The sequence below is a fragment of the Leguminivora glycinivorella genome, chromosome 3 (assembly GCF_023078275.1).
Source record: "Leguminivora glycinivorella isolate SPB_JAAS2020 chromosome 3, LegGlyc_1.1, whole genome shotgun sequence".
NCBI classification, from domain to species: Eukaryota; Metazoa; Arthropoda; class Insecta; order Lepidoptera; family Tortricidae; genus Leguminivora; species Leguminivora glycinivorella.
In genome coordinates, this window is record NC_062973.1 from 25,284,340 (window position 1) to 25,305,738 (window position 21,399).

Genomic DNA, 21,399 nt, shown 5'->3' on the forward strand with positions numbered 1-21,399 from the left:
TAGTTTTCCTTATTTTTCTCAAAAACTACTAAACCTATCAAGTTCAAAACAATTTTCCTAGAAAGTCTTTATAAAGTTCTACTTTTGTGATTTTTTTCATATTTTTTAAACATATGGTTCAAAAGTTAGAGGGGGGGGGGACGCACTTTTTTTCCTTTAGGAGCGGTTATTTCCGAAAATAAAAATATTATCAAAAAACGATGTTAGTAAACCCTTATTCATTATTAAATACCTATCCAACAATATATCACACGTTGGGGTTGGAATGAAAAAAAATATCAGCCCCCACTTTACATGTAGGGGGGGTACCCTAATAAAACATTTTTTTCCGTTTTTTATTTTTGCACTTTGTTGGCGTGATTGATATGCATATTGGTACCAAATTTCAGCTTTCTAGTGCTTACGGTTACTGAGATTATCCGCGGACGGACGGACGGACGGACGGACAGACAGACATGGCGAAACTATAAGGGTTCCTAGTTGACTACGGAACCCTAAAAATGGAAAAATTATTCACAAATAAAGATATAAACTTGAATCTGAGATGGAGACTGGTTAAATGTTTTGTTCTGCCAATTCTGATGTACGGAGTGGAAGCATGGACCCTAAATAAATCAATAGTCAACAAGCTAAATGCATTTGAAATGTGGATATACAGAAGGATGCTGAGAATATCTTGGGTAGATAAGATATCTAACAAACAAGTATTGGACAGAATGAAAAAGACAACGGAAGTTGTATTGACAGTCAAAAGAAGAAAAACAGCATATTTTGGACATATTTACAGAAACACCAAATATGCCCTACTGAAAAACATTGTAGAGGGAAAGATGGACGGAAAGAGAAGTAGAGGAAGACCAAGAACATCATGGTGTGGCAATATAAGGAGTTGGACCGGTATTGCAGACGCTACCACTCTGAGTAGAGTGGCTAAACACAGAGAAGATTTTCGCATGGTGATCGCCGACATCCGTTAGGATATGGCACCTTAAGAAGAAGAAGAAGATAAGCATCTGCAAGTGACATTAAAATTTTCAATTTAAAATGTATCTGGTCAGGACTTCGTGGCTTGGCTATTTTAGTCAGAGTGATTGGACTGGTATTCCACTAAATCGCGGGAGGGCAAATTTTTCCTTTAACTTGAAAATGTTTAATTCCAAAACCATTTAATTAACAAAATAGGACACCTAACTGTAGTTTTGAATGTAATCTTCATCTGGGTTAACTTAAAATGGTATGAGTTTCTTTAGATAAGGCTAACGCTTATCAATCAGTTATCTAGGACGACTTTTCTCTGCGTGTTATCTTTTTGACAGTATCTTTAAACTTCGTTTCCGCTAAAACTGTGTCAGCCATGCTGTATTTGTCCGCAATTGCAAATCCTGGCTTCAGTGAAACACTACATTTTCAAATCCTCGCTTAGCGCATCATTGGTAATTGGTACAAACAGCTCTGTTAAACGAGGTTTTTGTACGTTTCATACAATACGCTACTGCGTAAAAATGGCATCTTGAATAGGCCTTATGCTGGTAGCGGGCGCTAGCTGCTTTTGACCCATGATTATTCAATGTGGTTCAATAGGTGCATAGCATGAACTTTATGTACTTAACCATATAATTTATTTATTTATTTATTGTAAACATAATTTACAGCATTACAGTCGAAACCAAAGCACTGTACAATTCAGTTTAGATATTATTAGGTGATTAATACTTCGCCTACCATATAGCTTCTATTTTTCCAACAATACTCTACTCGCAAGCAATACATCATTGTTTACAGTACTATCACACGAAATCTAGCTTCCGTTTTTACTCTAACTTGTCATTAATCATGAAGCTCACAGGCTTTGGTAAAGTTCAAGGCCTGAAAAGGCCTCTGTTTCCTGGTGTAAAGGCTTGCTACGATTTTTCATGCAATTTTATTTTCTCTTGGAAAACACATTAAAATTATTGTAGGTACACTCGTAAAACACATTCCCTGGTTGCATTATAGAGGTATTTTTTGTTAATTTCGATAACATAATTATTTTTAAAATCGGGACTTAATCGCGTATCACTACATATATAAACTGACCTCCAACGCCGTCCCTGAAACGTTGGAGGTCAGTTTAATATGTAGTGATACGCGATTAAGTCTCGATTTTAAAAATAATTATGTGTAATAATCGTGAAAATTTCGATAACATTTTGTACATCTAGTATTTATTGTAAATACAACAAAAACGGAGTACCCAATTTGAATTTCAGTATCCTAGGTCAGTTACTAAACTTATATTTTGACACTGACAGATCTGTGTAACTATATACCACGGAAGTAATTATTATTATCTTGATCATTTCTTAAAAGCATTGTTCGAATACTACACTAAAAAACAGCAATCATTTTTGCCATATAATTTGTGCACCCACGTTTACATAAAACGTAATCGTATAGAATAATCGAAAAAATGTGAGATAAAATCTATCTATTGGTTACGATAGATAGTTACATTCCGCAGAATTCTTGAAAACAAAGATTGTGTCAATCAATTTAAGCACAGGAAATCCACATGTCCCGCCAATGACGAATGAGATATAAATAACTAACTTAAAATGACTGCTTCAATCAAAAAATCTAATATCAAAATATAAAAAGTACAATTTTAATAATAAAGGTATGCATGCCACAAAAGAAAACGAATCTTTTTGTGTTACATTAAAAACGAAATTATGCAATTAGTGCGGTTTGATTTATTTAAGACAATAATGAAAAATACATTTTGACACGTTTTATTTTTCATTATTATTACTTTCAATTTTATACCATTCTGGGATACCTACCATTTTCTGTGATATCGAACACTTAATTTTTATCTCTAAATTTCTCAATACTTGAAAGAATGCGATAAACTTTTATCTGTATCTCAAATGACGGTATCGGATGATCTACTTCAAAAGATCGTTCATTCTTTCCCCAAGTAGTCCAAAAGTGGTTGTGTAGTGTTCGCATGAAACGAATTTTTTGACATTTTAGTGATCCGGCCATTTTACTTTTACAAAAATGGGCCGGCGAAAGACCAAGTGGAAGTGTCTCATTCTAATCAATCTAATATTGTTGAGTGTATTCGCAAAATCTTTACCAATATCAACGAGAATACAGTCATTGAACGTAGTCGATACTGCTTTTGCAGAACATGAGTTACCTCGAATACCATTGGTTCCACATAGTCAGCATCCGAAAAGCGACGATTTTGAGCCAAATGGAGAATTTGGTACGACGACAGAGGATAACACAGAATCTCCAACTACAACAGATGCCGATACACAAACCACAGAAGACGAAGTAATTACTACAACAGAATCAATAATTGTTCCATTCCCTTCAGAGGAAGATAATAGAGTGGAATCTAACGTGACAACTCTAACAATTGCATCACGATCTATATTCCGAAACCTAAGACCAGGTCAAGAAGCAAGACAATACAGCATCGCAATAACCCCTAATGGAAACAGTTTTACCGGTCGTGCTGTGATCCAAGTGCGACTGACCAGCGCAACTATAGAAGATCCTATAGTTTTCCACGTTGAAGATCTTAATATTGAAGCAGTTCGAACTGGCATCTTTTCGGAAGTGAATGCGATTGCAGCAGATTTTAGTGTTAATGATGGTTTGTTGAAAATAGAGCCCCAGCAAGAAGCCGTGAACTACATAGTCGTCATAGAGTATACTGGAAGTATGCAGACCGGCTTCGGATTTTATAGAGGAGAATTTGACGGAATGTAATAAATTTAATTTATGTTTACTCCAAAAAGACATTTTTTTTTATCTGTTTATTACATTTAATTTAATTATTCATCTATTCTACAAGATTTATTTCTTAATTACCAGTACATATGGATTTTTGAAATATAAGTGTAAATTACACAAAGATGTTTAACTATCTTGTTTTGTATGTATTATTTCAGTGATATTGTTACCTATTTATAATTTAATATGAAATTTTCATTACACATATACTTTACGTACATAAAGTGTTCGAAATATGTAAAAATACTAAATATTAAATATTATAGGACATTCTTATACAGATTGACTGAGGCCCACGGTAAGCTCAAGAAGGCTTGTGTTGTGGGTACTCAGACAACGATATATTATATAATATATAAATACTTATATATGACGCAGGGAAATGGCCAGAACAGAGATTCGATCAAATCTCTAAGGGATATGATCAAATTACGCAGGATGTCAAAATGGCGAATCCATTTCATCATTTCTCTAGAAAATTTCAGTCATTTGACTAAATCCTGACTATGTTTAGTGAAATCACAAAATCGGCCAATAGACATGCCACGTTTTGTCATTTCACTAGATTTGTTTAGCGATTTGATACAATCCCTGAACCACAACAGTAAGTTGACGAAACGAGTTTATAACGTCAACTTGTTTTATCATTTCGCGACAAAACCTGTTCAGAGATTTGATCAAATAACCATATTTATTATTATGTATACCATATTTCAGTTGAGACTTTACCATTGCCTTAAATTTGTTTAGCAAAATGTTAAAAAAAAATACTTTTTGAGTTCGTTTCGTCAACTTACTGTCGTGGTTCAGGGATTTTATCAAATCCCTAAACAAATCTAGTGAAATGACGAAACGTGGCGTGTCTATTGGCCGATTTTGTGATTTCACTAAACAGAGTCAGGGATTTAGTCAAATGACTGAAATTTTCTAGAGAAATGATAAAATGGATTCGCCATTTTGACATCTTGCGTGATTTGATCATATCCCTTAGAGATTTGATCAAATTTCTGTTTTCGCCATTTCCCTGCGACATATACATAGAAAACATCCATGACTCAGGAACAAATATATGTGATCATCACACAAATAAATGTCCTTACTGGGATTCGAAGCATTCGTAGCAGGCAGGGTCACTACCGACTGCGCCAGACCGGTCGTCAAAAGTTCTATAATTTTAATTTCAGGGACTACTATGCTATGAACCTGCACGCCACTAACGCTCGACGTGTATTCCCTTGCATGGATGAACTCACGGAACCATCGACTATATCTTTCACCTTCAATAACATTCCGTACAATAATATCTTCATGAATTCTGCCCAAGAAGACAACACTAAGTAAGTGAACATTAATTTCCATGTACCATTACATCTTCTTATTTAATTTTTATCTTAAATTAATCGAGATAGTATTTTAAAGAACATTGTGTTCCCAGGCAGGCAATTATGGTCGCACGATAAATGATAAAACATCTGGCCGTCCCTATCGCACTTATTAATAGTGTGATAGGGACGGCCTGATATTTTATCGTCTATCGCGCGACCATGCTATCCGTGCAGGAATACTTAGTTGATTTTAAACACCTATCTTTCTTAAGATTTGCCACAGCTTATCTTTACATTTCAAGTACATGCTTAGTGTTTTTTTGAGATATCTATTCTACATAATATTCTATAAAGGGGTAAGCAGAGCACATGAACTACTCAAGTTTCAGTGCCACTCTTGGTAAAAAGGGGTTGAAAGAAATCCAAATTGTGACATTGCAGTGACCGGTTGCCAGCCTCTTTAACCCATATCCCACAGTCGACTTCTACGACACCCACGGGAAGAAAGGGGGTGGTAAAATTCTTAACCCGTCCCCATACGGGGCCAAACAGATATCTATTCTATCTTTTTATTATCACTTTGTTAACCATCGCCATCTTCCTCATATTGTCTTATCTATCCAGAACTATGCAAACTAAAGTTTAAGTACTAATACCTTTTGTATTTTATTAGCGGTCAATTCAAAGCATTGCTAGGTCCAGCTGTGCTTTGGGGCATGGTAGCTCACAATTTTAACAACATCAACAACCCTGCGGCCGGCGTTCAGCTTTACGCTCGTCCCGGAGTTATCAACCAAGAGAACCAGGCTTCAGTTGCCATCAATTCTTATTTCAACAACATGGAACTATGGACTCAGAAACCTTATAATGAAATAGTTCTGGATCAAGATGGAAGGATGCTTGTGATTGCTTTGCCTGATGTTCATAAAGATTGGTATGCTCTGTCAACGGTTTGCATTTGGTAAGATTACATTTAATTTTATTTAAAATGAGTACTTGTTCAAAATTAGATTTTTTTATGTAGATTTTTATGCTTACCAGGGAACCATACATCTTGATGGAGCGAGTGAGCTCAACGAAGCAGAGGAAGGAAGCGTTGGCAGAAATATCTATCGCTATAGCTAGGCAGTGGTACGGATACGTCATCTATCCTGAGAACTGGCGCTTCCAATGGGTGATCCAAGGCCTTGCGTCGTACACTGGCTACGAGCTAAATAAAGAAGTAAGCTATATCTTAAGGTCTTTGATTTTAGTTGTTAGTATGTAGTTGCAGTACTTGCTTGAAGTACAAATAAAACGAAGTTCACAAAATTGTAAAAAAAGTCTGTGTTTTTAAAGACCCGAAAATTTTATTTTACGTATAAGAAATTTTATTTTATAACTTTACATACTTTTTTCAGTTCCAAAGTAACCAATTACTAGACGTTACTCTAGTAGACTTCAATACAGTATTCGTAAGTGACGTCATCCAAGAAGCTTTATACCGAGACGGCTACGTCATCGCCCGTCCTCTAGAACCTGAGGCCAATATCTTTGATGAAGATGAAGTAAGAGACCATATCTCTGGCCTTGACATATTGAAGTACAAGTCACCAGCGTTAATGAACATGCTGAAACTTATTCTTGGCAATCAGGAACAGGACTTTATTAGGACAGCGGGCCAGATACTCTTGAACAGCAGGTAATGAATTTTCTGGTACAATTTTATTATTGTCTGAAATATTGCCTTCTTAATGGAAAATTAACCATGGGTCTTTAGAAGTCAACTTTTCAATACACTTCAGACTATGTAATGTCCGAGTTTTTAAAGTATTACAAATAGTTATGTTACTTACGGTACGCTATCTACTTGCTATCTATCAAAAGAATTGGTTGAATACCTCTTTCTTTGCTCCACCGCATTAAAATCAATACTATACTGGCTTATTCCCGCACGGGAAATGTACTTAGTACGTCTCATAATATATGATCTCCAGTTATCATGCTCTCTAAGTAAAGGCACCCGAATATACTTTATTTTTTCTTATCAGGGCGTTAGAAACTGTCAACTCGCGCTTCTTCATCGACGCCATAAACGCCGAGTGGTTGACCAGTGGTAACAGGATCGTTGATGACTTGTCAGAGTTTCTGGAGCCGTGGCTGCAGTCAAATGGGTACCCGATCCTTCACGTCGGGTTAAGGCAAGGTGGCGTTCTGCTTACCCAGGTCAGCAAATACTTAGTAGATTTTCACTTTATTCCTAAATTGACTACTAAATTTCACTTTTCGACAAGCTTAAAATAAATAGGCTTAGAATAAAATAACAGTGTAAAACTACTGCCTCGTGTACTGGCTTCATTGATCTACTGAGTGGAATTTTTTGCTGTGAATAAGATCTTGGTGTCACAGATGGCACGGCGTGGTATTATTGACTCCGAGACAATGAGTTAAAGTCGCATCTAAGGCAGTAATTTTTTACTTTTTAATTTAATTTTTCCTTGTCTAAGAAATTTCATCATGGCTAATCATGGCATCAAGTTGCTAGACTTCACACGACATTTTTGGCTACTGCATGCCTTACATTCGATGTCTCCCAACATATCCGACGTTAAATAGCCGGGTCCACGGGAATCCACACATAGCGAGGCAATTTCTTCGCGCGGCAAACGTGCTATGTAGACGTGCCTTGGTCGAGGGAGAACGTGCGTTTGGCTTGGCCGAGCAACTTGCTTTATCGTTACATAAATAAATCCTTCAAATTTACACATGATATTTTTATCAGGAAAAGTTTGGCTTCACCGCAACGGATCAGGTGAACTACCAGATCCCAGTGACTTGGACGTCGAGCATCAACCCCAACTACGAGATCAACGACATCCGGGTTATGGACAATACGATGACTATCAACGTGGTGCTTAATGATGATGACTATGTCTTGTTTAACATTCAGGGACAAGGTGAGTGAACTCAAGTTTTTTTTTATTCATTTTTGGTGTTAGAGCTTTTTAATTGTGATAACAGAATTAATAATAGCGTAGCTTTTAGAAACAGCTTCCGTTATGTTGCAACAACATGTTGGAAGAATTTACCACCTCCAATCAAAAACTCTAAGTTCATTATCTCTTCTAAGTATGATATTATGGGCAGAGATGCCTAGTAGAGTCGCTTTTTGGTGAAGGAAAAGATCGTGAAAAAAAAAACTGGACTAACTCCAGTAACACCTAATGACCTTTGGATTGGAAGGTTGCTTTCAAAAACTAGTGCCTACGCTTTAGGATTAGTTGTCACAGCGGACCCCAATTTCCCATGAGAAGTGGCAAATGCCGGGATAACGCAAGGAGGATGATGATGTTATGCTTAGTAGTAGACATATTATTGAACGAAATACATGGAAACGAAGAGTGGAAACTCATAAATCGCTTTTGTGCTTAAATTTTTGCGAGCTAAACTTTTATCTCTATAAACTGGAGTGCCGTAAACATAAATTACACATGTAAAATAATCCTTACTATAATCCAGGATACTACCGTGTCAACTACGACTTGGCTCTATGGGAGAGGATTATAGAGGCCCTGGAGGATCCCGACGAACGCGAACAAATCCACCCGCTCAACCGCGCTACAGTAAGTCTCATAGAGAAATTATTAAGGACAGAGTGTTCACTCCAATATTTAAGAATTGAGTCGAAGACAAGAGGTGAATCGTTCACTTTCTTTCACTCGCATTTTGTACACATTTTTAAAATCACTCGGGAAGAAAGGTTTCACTGGCCGTGTTCACGGAAGACTCATTTCTCAGAATCTCCATTCTCCATTGAAACTTTGCTGGGACTTTAGAAAACATGTTCTCGTTGTCTTACTTCTCAATTCACAAACGCTTACGATAATATCGATATCGTAGCTAGTTATCTCTGTCGCTTTTTAGGGTTCCGTACCTCAAAGAGGAAAAACGGAACCCTTATAGGATCACTCGCGTGTCTGTCTGTCCCTCTGTCACAGCCGATTTCTCCGAAACTACTGGACCGATTTACTTGAAATTTGGCACACGTATGTAAACCTGTGGCCCAAAGACGGACATGTAATTTAATTAAAAGAAATTTAATCATAGGGGTCACTTTTGGGGGGTAAAATTGAAAATTAAAAATCAAAGTTATTAAAACTATATTGTGTTACATATCAAATGAAAGAGCATTTTGTCAGCATCTGAAATATATTTTTTATATTTTTGATTTTGGTAATTTAGAAGTAATTTAAGAAAATAAGCAAAAAATGACCATTCCCCCCCCTTATCTCCGAAACTACTTAGCGTAAAATTTTCAAAAAAATACACGAGATAGCCCTCTCCCTATAGATTACAGGAAAACCTATTAGAAATCTACAGTCAAGCGTAAGTCGGACTTAAGAGAAAAAAACTCAGATTACGAATTTCACTCACTGCCGCTGCAAGTAGTTACTAAACGTCTTAAAATTGTGTATGCGCGTTGGACAGGTATAAAGAAATTCATTTCTGTCTTTTTCTTTTTAGAACTTGTTCAATTTTTTTTTCATTTGTACAAAATGACTTAAGTTCCTACTAAAAAGGAGGCGCTTAAGACCGTTTATAAATTGACTGAGCACAATTTTATTCAAATCGGTCCAAAAAAAGGTGTCTGTTGACGAAAACATAGAATTTGTGCCACCGAAAGCCCAAATCTGAAGTCCATTTTGCTCTATCTCTTATCGTTTCCGAGATATATACGAAAAGTCTTGAAAGTGCGAAACGTTAACTTTGCCATCATAGTCGTTCAGGCGCTCATGAGTTCTTTGTATGGAAAAGTCGAAAACCGACTCGCACTTGACCAATGTTCATAGAACGTTGTGGTTTTTTTTTATTACCAAAAATGACTTAAGCGCCTTCGGAAGTGCAGGTGCTTAAGCCTCGTGGCGCCGTATGTACTTTTTAAAGTACATAATGGTGTCAATGGAATTTTAACTCTCATGTAAACAAATAAAATATAATTTCTTTTGTTTCTAAAATTTTTCGAATAACTGAAATTGAATTCAATCTCAAGTACAATAAGAATCAAAATTCCCTAGCAAAAATTTTGTATGGTGGGCGCCACGAGGCTAGGGAAATTTAAATCGATGTTATCGCATCGATCTACTGAGGGGGCGGTGCCTACAGCAGTTGTAGTTGTATGCATACCCAGCTCACCCACACCGACGCGTCCACTGGCGCCGCACCGGTGTCCGCGTGCGCTCTCTGCAATGTCTCTGCAAATTCTATGCACAGCGCAGTATATGCAGAAACCACATGTCTGTGTGGTCTGTGGCAGAAACTCAATAGACATTTTTAGGGTTTTTAAAATAAGTACCTGTACTGAAGTAACATGGTAAATTAAAAATTATCATTAGATACTTATTTGCGGAGGTGTAAACAATTTCCTTCGTTTTGCCATATATCAATAATTACCTATCTATATTAAATTCATTAATCCGTATACATTACATTTTTACAATTAAGTGTATGAATTATACTTTTTATCGTACGGTCACCTACATAAATATCTATACATCTGTATTCGTTGAATTTTGAACCTTCTTCTTCAGTAATAAGTTTCGATATGTAAAGAAATTGAAGGACGATACACAGGCGGGCGGAGACACCGCGCGCCGCTGCGGGCGGGGCGGGAGGGAGGAGGGGTGTCGATGGACGATGTCACGCGGGATTCGCCGCGCGAACTCATCATTCGCGCGGTCGGCTCCCTTCGCTGCCTGCACACGTTCGCTGCTCTCGTACGACTTGATATTATACAGGGTGCCCGGTAATTAATGGACAACCTTTTAACCACCAAGAGGGCACCTTATACTGGTCCAGAAAATCGACTTTACGGTTTAGGAAAAGTCGCCTGATTTTCGAGATTTTCACGTTTTAAAATTTCAATGGATATTAATGGACAACCTTTTAACCACCAAGAGGACACCTTATACTGGTTCAGAAAATCGACTTTAAGGTTTAGTAAGAGTCGCCTGGTTTTCGAGATTTTCACACTTTAATGGATATTAATGGATACTATATATATGTACTAAATGGGTACTATATATGAGGAGTGTCTTTTCAAAAGGGCTTATTTCCACTTTGACCTTTTTTTGGGAAATCGAGAAAAACATAATTCCACGGTATTGATTTTGAAATTAATATTTAATTTGCAAAATTGTAATATGTATTGTAAGTTAACGTTAATGCTATGATTACATCAAACGTAACATGTGTACCTAAATAAATATTTAATTACCATATGTTTTTGAGAATTAAGCACTTTTGATGCGAACTTTTGGGAATTAAGCCCTTTTGTTGTGGCCTCGTAGCGTAAACGTTATTATTTTAAAATAGTTTTATTTAATTTTTGGATTTTGTATTAAATTAGTTGATATCAATGTTGTTGTACTACATAGGTACATTGGTTTATCCACATAAATAATCATTACACATTTTTCAAAATGTGTTCTAAACTTTGATGTTACTCTTTTTTTTAAAGATCAGGGCGAGACTTTTCGAGCTTTAATCTCAAAACAACACGTAATTTTCTATACTAAAAAAAACTGCATTCATAGTTTAAAAAAAAGAAAAAATGGAAATAAGCCCTATTGAAAAGACACTCCTCATATATGTATATTATATATTTTAGTTAGTTTATGTATGTATATGGTTGTATTTATATATGTATGTATATTGATGATGCATAATAATAATAATAATAAGCCCGCGGGGGCAGCTTGTGGCGAGCTGACGGTGAGTGGCGACACCGCGGACCCCTATTCCAGAGGGCACTTCCATCTAGCCCTCGCCTCTGCGCTTGCCTTAACCGGCCGGCCAGAGTGGATTCGCAAGAGCGGGACCTATGCTCCAGGTTGGAAGTGTAAAATGTCATAACGCCGGCGGCCTGCTGAATGGAACACCAGGAACCAAGCTACCGCAGACTCACCTCTCGACAACCTTTTAGCCACTCTCAAGTGTTGCTCTGTTGTCGCACCGTGCGTGCGGCCGTTTTGCAGGGCCCACTCAATGAGTTGGCGAGTCACCGCCTGCCTTTTACAATTGTGAGACTAATTGTCACGGCAGGTGTCCGATAGTCTCCTCCCATAGCCCTTTAACCAGTTCATCAAATTTTCAAAACAATAACCCATGACCTTAGCTCCCATCGCAGCACAAAAGTGCTGCACTGCAATAGTCTTTGCACCTGGCGGGGACCATCTCCGGTTGTATCATATTGTGCGCTCGGGGATGGTATCCGCCACGTGTATCCATTGCCTTTAGATTAAAATGTCTAAAAGGGCATCTGTGATGTTGGCTTTGGCCCCACGCATGCCTCCCAAAGGTCCGGGACCCCATGGTCCCGAGATATGGAAAAGACAAACAAATAATAATAATAATAATTTAGATTAAAATGTCTTAAAGGGCCTCTGTGCTGTTGGCTTCGGCCCCACGCATGCCTCCCAAAGGTCCGGGACCCCATGGTCCCGAGATATGGAAAAGACAAACAAATAATAATCTTTATTCACTATAAACCTAACAGTATAGTATTACAATATTAATATTATTCTAGGTACAGAAAAACTTATTGTTAGGTTTGTATCAGTTCACCAGGGTCATGCCTCTGTCTCCCGAACTAGGTCGAAACCTGTGACTCGGGTATAGTAGTAATAGTATTTAGATAGTGACTTATATCTATTTAAATTTCTGTTTTATTTTCCGCACCAATTGTAAGTTTCTGTTTGGTCCAATGGTTGACTGGTAGAGAATGCCTTAAGGCATTAAGTTCGCCATTTGTACTTTATGTTGTGCAATAAAGGTTAAATAAATAAAATAAATAATGGACAACCTTTTGACCACTAAGAGGGCACCTTATACAACATACATACAACAACATACAATCACGCCTGTATCCCATAAAGGGGTAGGCAGCGCACATGCAACTACTAAAGCTTCAGGGCCACTCTTGGTAAATAAGCCTGGCCTGTGTGGTGACGGGTTAAGAATTTCACACCCCCTTTCTACTACCTAAAATTTTAAAAAGTGTGAAAATCTCGAAAACCAGGCGACTTTTACTAAACCTTAATGTCGATTTTCTGTAAGGTGCCCTCTTGGTGGTTAAAAGGTTGTCCATTAATTACCGGGCAGGGGCACCCGGTATATCTGTCAAGCGATTTCTGTCGTAAGAAAGCGCGTCTCATTCGCGCAGTCGGCTCACGTCACGTCTCTCGTTGTCGTACAATTTGACATTATTCAGCTACCTTTTATCGCTTGGCTTGAGTTCGCATATACAAGAGTACCTATAGGTACTACAAGGTCCAAGGCAAAATACAACAATAGATAATGTATTTACTAAATAATATTTATTTAGTAATTTCCCGCTAGAAACTTGCGTTATACTACTTGTACTATTATATATTCTGTGGTTATACATGTATATTTTTTCAGCTACCATAACCAAATTTGGATTAGATTAAAAAAATCTTTAAGTAAAACTTAGAACCTTTCAGATTGTTTTACTCACCCTTTCTGATGTTGACCATACTTACTTACCCCGTTATTCATAAACGTACACTAAAGTTATCAAGTCGATAAATTTCGTATGTCCCTTTCCGACGTATTGGTGTGATAGAAAGGGACAAACGAACTTTATCGGCTGGATACTTTAGTGTACGTTTATGAATAAGGGTGTTAAAATTTATAGCTACGAAATTTTACATAAAACACCTACTTTAAAATAAAATAAAAAATGTTGAATTTGGTTAACATTATAAAAGACCTCAAGCAAGCTGTGCTAATTAGTTCGCGAATTCATCGAGAGGTGGCGCTAAACACAATTATGCTCATTAGAGAACCTATACTTCTAGCCTAGCCCAGTCTTTAGAATTATGTGAGTAACGTAAAAGTTTTGTAGGTACGGAACCCTCGGTGGGCGAGTCCGACTCGCACTTGGCCGGTTTTTCTATTATTCCGATAAAGCCAGGTTGACGATGACGAACGAAATGTCATTTCGGATAGGCCGGCTGATATAATTTCCACTTGACGCTAGATGTTGACTACGAAAGTAGCATGTTATTGTCTGTTTGGAAAGAGAAGAGTCATGTAATGTATGGGACCCATTGACATTCCACGACTCTTGACTTTCCGAACAGACTCTAGTGAAAAAACTGATAATGTATGGAGTGAACACTCTACCCTTACTTCTATAGTCTAATCGAATTTTAATATACCCATCAATCAAAGGCTGAACTTGCTTATGAAGTTGGAAAAATAAGGGTTGGCAAACAATCGCGTCGATTGCTGTTATTAGCTGGCGAATTTTTCAGGGCTTAGTGAATTGACAACATTTTCTTATTTTCGACTACTACTTTTTATTGTTTAGTTTGAAAGAACTCAATATTTAAAGATACACGTATTTTTTTATTTTTCCCAAAAACTGCTATTTTAATGCGAAAATCCCTTTTTATTACTAATTCGAACAGAAAGAGCGTAAGTTACAAACGTCAAGACACAGCGTTCTGACGTCACATGTGTTGTTTCATACACGTAAGAAAACGACAAAATCATTCCAAAAAAAAAGTTTTAACAGTCAGCTTAAACAGTCCGAGATGTCTGCCTGTCAAGTGTCACTGTCAACAAATATGAGCTATGGAATGTAGAAGTATAAGGAGATAAATCTGTCAAAGTAGAACAGTCGAAAATGACGTGTCAAACCCTTATGTGCCTGCAATTGCAGCGCCATCGCCACCTGGTTTTATATCTGCACTTCTGAAACTTAAAGCTTCCGCTCCTTACCTCTAAATCTCCATACTACTAGCGATGATAAGTGTCACAGTCAAACTCAAGTGACATCCCAACCGGAAGATTTTTTTGGTTATAGTGGCAGCTCTGAATAGTCTGACTCAGCTACGTAACGTCACTTCCCCTTTTACCTAGTTTTAAGTTTTTTTTACTAAAAATAAGAAAAAAAAATATAAAAAAATATATTTTTGTGATCTACAGGCGTATATCTCGAATTTTTTTGCGTAGCTAATAGACGACGCCCTAAACCTGGCAAGAGCTGGTATGTTGGACTACGATATCGCCTTCAAAGTGGTCCTCACCATGGAACATGAGATCAACTACGCGCCGTGGAAGGCTTTCGTGAGGAACATGGACTTCCTGCAGAAGAGGCTATTGGCAATGGTTGAAGTCGACGACGATTTGGACCAGGATATTTATTTGGTAATTACAATTTTTATAAATTAATTCGTATTGGTTGACCAATATCTTCAATTAATTGATTAGATTAAAGAAATCTGTATAAGACAAATGAAGAAAGAGTGGCTATAAAAGGTAAGAAAAACCCACAGATGCAAAAAAACCAATATGAAACTGTGTGAGGGAATATATGTACGTTAAACTTTCGTGAGACATATTCTAATACTTAAATATACGGATTTCCTCATGGAGACCCGTTATCAGACATGAGCGGCGGCTAGACTCCGTGAAATTGCAAAATAAAAATTATGAAAATAAAGCAAGTCAATGAAATAACTGACGTGTACGACCATTTCAAAATTGCTAAATAAAATTTCTGTTCGTTTTCTTAAATGTGATGCGAATAGATTTTTGGCATTTTCGACCAAAGAAACCCCAATGGTTTGACTTTGCGTTTAAAGGCAAACCATTGGGGATTCTTTTGTACATACATCAAAGGTAAAGTCAAACATAACAGCGTTATGTTTGATTTGATCCACAAACTGCGTTTTTCACAGAGAATGGTCCGACGCACAGCAGGCAAAGTAGAAAACGAGATTGGCTTCTACCCAGACATATCCGTGACCGAGGATTCAGATGTGGCGATGACGAGAGGGCTGGTCATGGAACATGCTTGCAAGGCTCGCTACGCGCCGTGTATTGCTGCGGCTGTTGACTGGTTCTGGGACCCTAATGATCGCGATGTTGTGTAAGTTGGACATACCTCTATAAAATGTTTTCTTATTCTACTACTGTATAATTAAAATTCTGTCTCCAATGTCTCCATGATATTTTGTTTCTTTACATTTATACAAAATTAAGATCCTATTTTACGGTGTCATCATCAGCGTCACTTGGGGTAGGCGCAGCATGTCTTCCTCTAGATTCCATACATCTCTTTCACCCGCGTCATATCATCATTAACATACTTACGATTTTTTTTTTACTTACTTCCTTTTCATCAACTCGATTTTATCAAATCAATAATGGTTATTATAATACTTAGATTTTTAAAAGTACCTAGGTCAACATTACATGTCCTTTTAAAATGTGATTGATTATTATTTTCTATTCGAAACTTCTAGTGTCAGGCTCTAGAGGTATGATCTAAAAGAGACCTTTTTTGCAGTAACCCCAACATACCGCATGAAATCAGACCAGCGGTATATTGCACCATGGTGAGAGAAGGAGGCAACGACATCATCAACGCGCTGTACGCTCGCCTGGAGATCGAACCGACGATGTACGAACGCGTTGTCATTCTTGAGTCCTTGGCTTGCTCTCAAGACTCGGATTTTATCTCGACGTAAGTAGATTTTGACATCCCATAACAGCAACAATTAAAACAATTGTCAAAATAGAAATGTACGAGGTGCCACAAGCAGGCCTCCAATTCTCGCCCAGCTGAAGAATTATCTTTCAAACTTCAAACTTCAAACTTCAAAACTTTTATTTGCATTTTAGCACGTACATCATAGTATAATGGTGGAAATATATACATGGTATCAGTGCATTGACCCATATGGCATGCAAATTATAAAAATACCTACCTAAATTAAAACATTAATATTTACAAAACTATTTACATCATATTTACAATACAAAATTAAAGTTATAAAATTATCTGAGGTCAAAATAAATAATTAAATTAGGTAATATTATATCAAGTAATTAATTTGAATAATCGTTGTCATAAAAGTCATTCCTTAATATTAAAAAATTCCTTCATTGAATAAAAACAGTGCTCATGCAAAAACTTAATTAACAATTTCTTAAAAACGACTTCATCATTTACCAACCTTAATGATTTAGGCAAACCGTTATAGATTTTCGGCGCCATTGAGAAAATGCTCTTCTGGAAAAGAGCTGATTTGCCAGGAACAGGGTAAAGTTTATCACAATGTCTTACGCTTGCAACACGTGTGTAAAGGTGTAAATTTTTTCGTACAAACAATACTGTCTCTAAAATGTATAAAGCAGGCACAGTTAGTAGGTGTAGTTGCTTAAAGTGTGGTCGGCAGCTGGCATTATATCTCAACTTACAGATCGATCTTACGCATCGTTTTTGTGCTTTGAGAACATCGTCGGCTTGGCTAGAGTTCCCCCAGAAAATGATACCGTATCGTAGTGCAGAAGATACATAGCCGTGATAGGCAGACATAACAGCATCGCGATTTACAGTTTTACTAAGCATATATAGGGTATACGAATATTTCATTAGTTTGTTACAGAGACTATCAGTATGAGTCGCCCAATTCATTTTATCGTCTATGAGTAGTCCTAAGAACTTAGTACTATGTGTGATTGAGATGTTTGTATCTTTAAATACTACAGTAGCGCTATCCTCCGTTTTTCTTTGGCTAAAACTCATTATTGTGGTTTTTTGCAAATTAATTTTCAAGTTATTTTTCTCTAGCCAATGTACTATTGATTCAAGGCAGCTAATTATTTGATTTTTTTGTGTAAGCACTACCGTGAAATCATCCGCATACAGGACTGTCGGATGTATGATAGCTCCTGGAAGGTCATTTATGTATACTAGAAAAAGTAAGGGGCCCAAAATACTACCTTGTGGCACTCCGTGCGCAACTGTTTTTTCATCAGAGAGAAAGTCTAATTCGGTTTTAGTGTGAGTAGATATTCTTGTTATATTAGTGCGCTGTGTTCGACCTGTAAGGTATGATTTAATCAGATTGTACACATTGCCTCTAACACCGTATAAATACAATTTGTCCAGTAGTATTTTGTGGTCAACGTAGTCAAATGCTTTGGTCATATCTATGAAGATAGCAAAAACTGGGACACTATCATCCATTCTAGTGTATATTTTTTGTAGAAAGTCATATATAGCCATGTTTATTGATAATTTTTTTCTAAAGCCTTTCTGTTCATCACATAAGATAGAATTGACTTCAAAGTATTTGTATAGTCGGTCATGGATTACCTTTTCGAAAATTTTTGAGAATATTGTTAACAAAGCTATTGGTCTATAGGAATTCATGTCTAATTGGTCACCTTTTTTGAAGAGTGGTTTAATGATACTTACTTTTAACTTGTCTGGAAAAGATCCTTCTTCTATACATTTATTAAAAATAGAACTTAATAATGGCGAAATAATTTGAGCTGTTAACTTTACTATGCTGGTTGTGATATCATCATAGCCTGTACTAGGTGTATTTTTAAGACTAATAATTGTTTTAAAAATTTCATTTGCATCCGTTGGTTGCATGAACATGGAATTGTGTTTGCTATATGCTCGCGATAAAGTTGTTTTTGCGGATATATTAGGGTTATCTTTAACTTGATTTACAAAAAAATCGTTAAATTTTTCAGTAATTATTTTTGCATCAAATTCTTTTTGACCATCCGCTAGAATAGCTGTAATACTTTGCTTTGGGAAGTAAGCCTTGGAGTCATTTATAATTTGCCAGGTGGCTTTAGCTTTATTGTTAGCTGTTGAAATTTTATAATTATTTTGACACTTCTTCGTTTGTTGGATGATTTGTTTTAGCTTTTTAGAGTAGGTTTTATATTTAGTTTTATCGGTTTCACTCTTAGTTGATCTGTATATCCAAAGCATTTTTCTCTTATTTCTGCAGCATAGTTTTATTCCTCGAGAGATCCATTTCGGTTTCCTTGTTGTGTAAACTTTTACTAGCAAAGAAGGGAAACAAAGGTCATAAAAGAGTTTATAAATATCCATGAAATGATTAAATGATTCATTTGCGGTAGGCGCAGAATAAATTTCATCAAAATTAATGTTGCTTAAATAGTAGTAAAATTTAGATATATTCTCCTGGCAATAATCCCGCTTAAAAACATACCAAAATCTCAGTTTGCAGTATTTTTTCACGGGGCATTTTAAAATCTGAGCACTGTGGTCTGATAGAGCAAATTCGAGAAGATTAACGGTACAACCACGAGCGTTATGAATGATGTTGTCTATGCAGGTGCCACTGCTCAAACGTGTAGGCTTATTAACTGATAGCTTCATATTAAAACTTTCAAGCATGTTCTTAAATTCCTTACTGTGTTTGCTATCTTCAAGGATATTAATGTTAAAGTCTCCACACAGTACTAATTTCCTATTCTGGTCATAACAATGAAAATTAAGAATGTCATAAAGAGTATTAAAGAAGATATCAAAATGTTGATTTGAGTTGCTAGGTGGTCTATACATACAGTAAACAATCACGTTGAAATCTGTTAGTTCGACAGCACAACACTCAATAATTCCAGAAACGCAGTATTTTGAAGGTATGTCTATTACTTTATAGTTAATACAATTTTTTATGAGAATGCAAGTACCTCCATGTCGAGTAGCTCTAGTGGAATTAGAGACAAGTTTATAGTTAAGAATATTGAGCATTTCAAGGTCATTCTCTATCATATTATGCTCAGTTATACACAGAACATCGACTGAATTTTTTTTCTTGGAAAAATCATCTAGTGCTAAGTTTAGAAGGTCAGATTTGTTTATTAATCCGTTAATATTTTGATGCATTATATGTATATGATTAGTGACGAAAAAATGTATCATCATCAACATTATTTAGATTGTCATCAACAGGATTTTCAGTGTCATTTTTGTAATTATCGTTAGAATTAGAGGTCTTCAGGTCAATGTTATTTGAAATATTTGTTTCAATATCAATATCATCATAACACATGTTATATGGCAAATAATTGTTATCAATTTCATCTAAGAGACTAGCCAAATCATCAAAAATAGTTCTCATGCCTTGGTTATTTAGGATTCCCATTCTACCAGTAAACATATTTATATTGTAATCAAGATTAAGATTTGAGTCCAATAACCAAGCATAATCGTGTGTATTTACATCTAAGTGCAACATGTTATTAAAAACTTCAATCCTTGTATTGAAAATATTTGAAAATACTCCTGATCTATATGTAGGAGCGCATAATACAAAATTTGTGTGAGTAAGATCTTTGAGTGTTTCGCGAATATGAGTTACCAAATTTGGGTAGTTGCACGTAGATGTGAAGTCGTTGTGTCCTATTAAAACTATACAATAGTCATTATTAGTTAATTCAAGTGTTTTTTCCTTTATATTTTTGAAAAGTTCTTTTACTCCACCACCTGGAGTGATAAAATGACAAATATCGAAGTAATCATTAAACTTGCTTAGAGCTATATTAGTGATATTGTTTCTGCGATTTGTACTTAGAAAGTAAATTTTTCTTTTGTTCATATTTTCCACAAAGTTGTGTGTAGAATGTTCTTGTGATGTTGTTCCAGATGTGTGATAATGTTGAGGTTCCTGAGTATGTCGTTCGAGATCCTTAATTTTAATATTTAAAACGTTTATTTCTTCTTTTGCTTTCCTGAGTTCCGTTTGTAGTAATGAAATGTTATTCTCAAGGTCGTTTATTACGGGACTCGCAGTTTTGCTTCCTGAATCGTTTTTGTGCTTTTTCCTATTAGGAGTTCTTCGATTAGATGAGGGAGAAGGCGTCCGGCATATTGTCTTCAGTGCCTGTATCTCTTGTGTACACTTTTTTAACTGTCTTTTTAATTCATTATTTTCAATTATGACGTTCTCAAGTTCATTTTCTGTACTGTTTAGCTTTGTAGTCAGATCAGTAATTTGGAGTTTCAAATCTTGTAAGGAAGAGAGTTCACACATAGTATCTGCACTTTTTGATAATATGTCCTCCATTAGAGAGTCTATAGAATCATCGTCACTTATTTCCTCGTGAAGTGATTCTTCAGATTTTGATTTTATACGTTCATTTAGGTTTTTATTCTGTGATAAAGTGAAATTCGAGGCTTCGGTTGTATTAATCATTTCGGCGTTATTCGTGTTTTCAACTTCAGTAAGAGTGTCGACAACATTTGACGTTTTTGGAATATTTCCCTTCTTTCTTCGGGGTGTCTCATTTATATTTTGAGGATTAGAAATTGCAGTTTTTTTATTAATAACTTGTTTTTGGACACTGGTTGTAGTCTCCTCCTTGTTGTGACAGTGGATATTTTGACTTTTCCTGAAGACATTATTTATTACAGCGATTGAGAACGAATAATAATAAT

At 36.2% G+C, this 21,399-nt stretch overlaps 1 protein-coding gene across 2 annotated transcripts in view; it reads left to right on the plus strand.

The window, feature by feature from the left end:
* The window catches only part of LOC125242528 (aminopeptidase N-like), a 29,047-nt gene that overhangs the window by 3,535 nt on the left and 4,113 nt on the right, over positions 1 to 21,399 (plus strand). Inside the window, exons 1-11 of one of the 2 annotated variants that reach the window (XM_048151281.1) lie at positions 2,945 to 3,761; positions 4,974 to 5,126; positions 5,788 to 6,075; positions 6,156 to 6,336; positions 6,515 to 6,795; positions 7,145 to 7,319; positions 7,876 to 8,050; positions 8,613 to 8,716; positions 15,135 to 15,329; positions 15,863 to 16,053; positions 16,474 to 16,650. In XM_048151281.1, the coding sequence (XP_048007238.1) occupies positions 3,043 to 3,761; positions 4,974 to 5,126; positions 5,788 to 6,075; positions 6,156 to 6,336; positions 6,515 to 6,795; positions 7,145 to 7,319; positions 7,876 to 8,050; positions 8,613 to 8,716; positions 15,135 to 15,329; positions 15,863 to 16,053; positions 16,474 to 16,650 (2,639 nt within the window). In that variant the 5' untranslated portion in view covers positions 2,945 to 3,042. Of the gene's footprint in view, positions 1 to 2,944; positions 3,762 to 4,973; positions 5,127 to 5,787; positions 6,076 to 6,155; positions 6,337 to 6,514; positions 6,796 to 7,144; positions 7,320 to 7,875; positions 8,051 to 8,612; positions 8,717 to 15,134; positions 15,330 to 15,862; positions 16,054 to 16,473; positions 16,651 to 21,399 lie in introns of those variants that run through there. The other variant, XM_048151280.1, reaches the window with a different exon arrangement.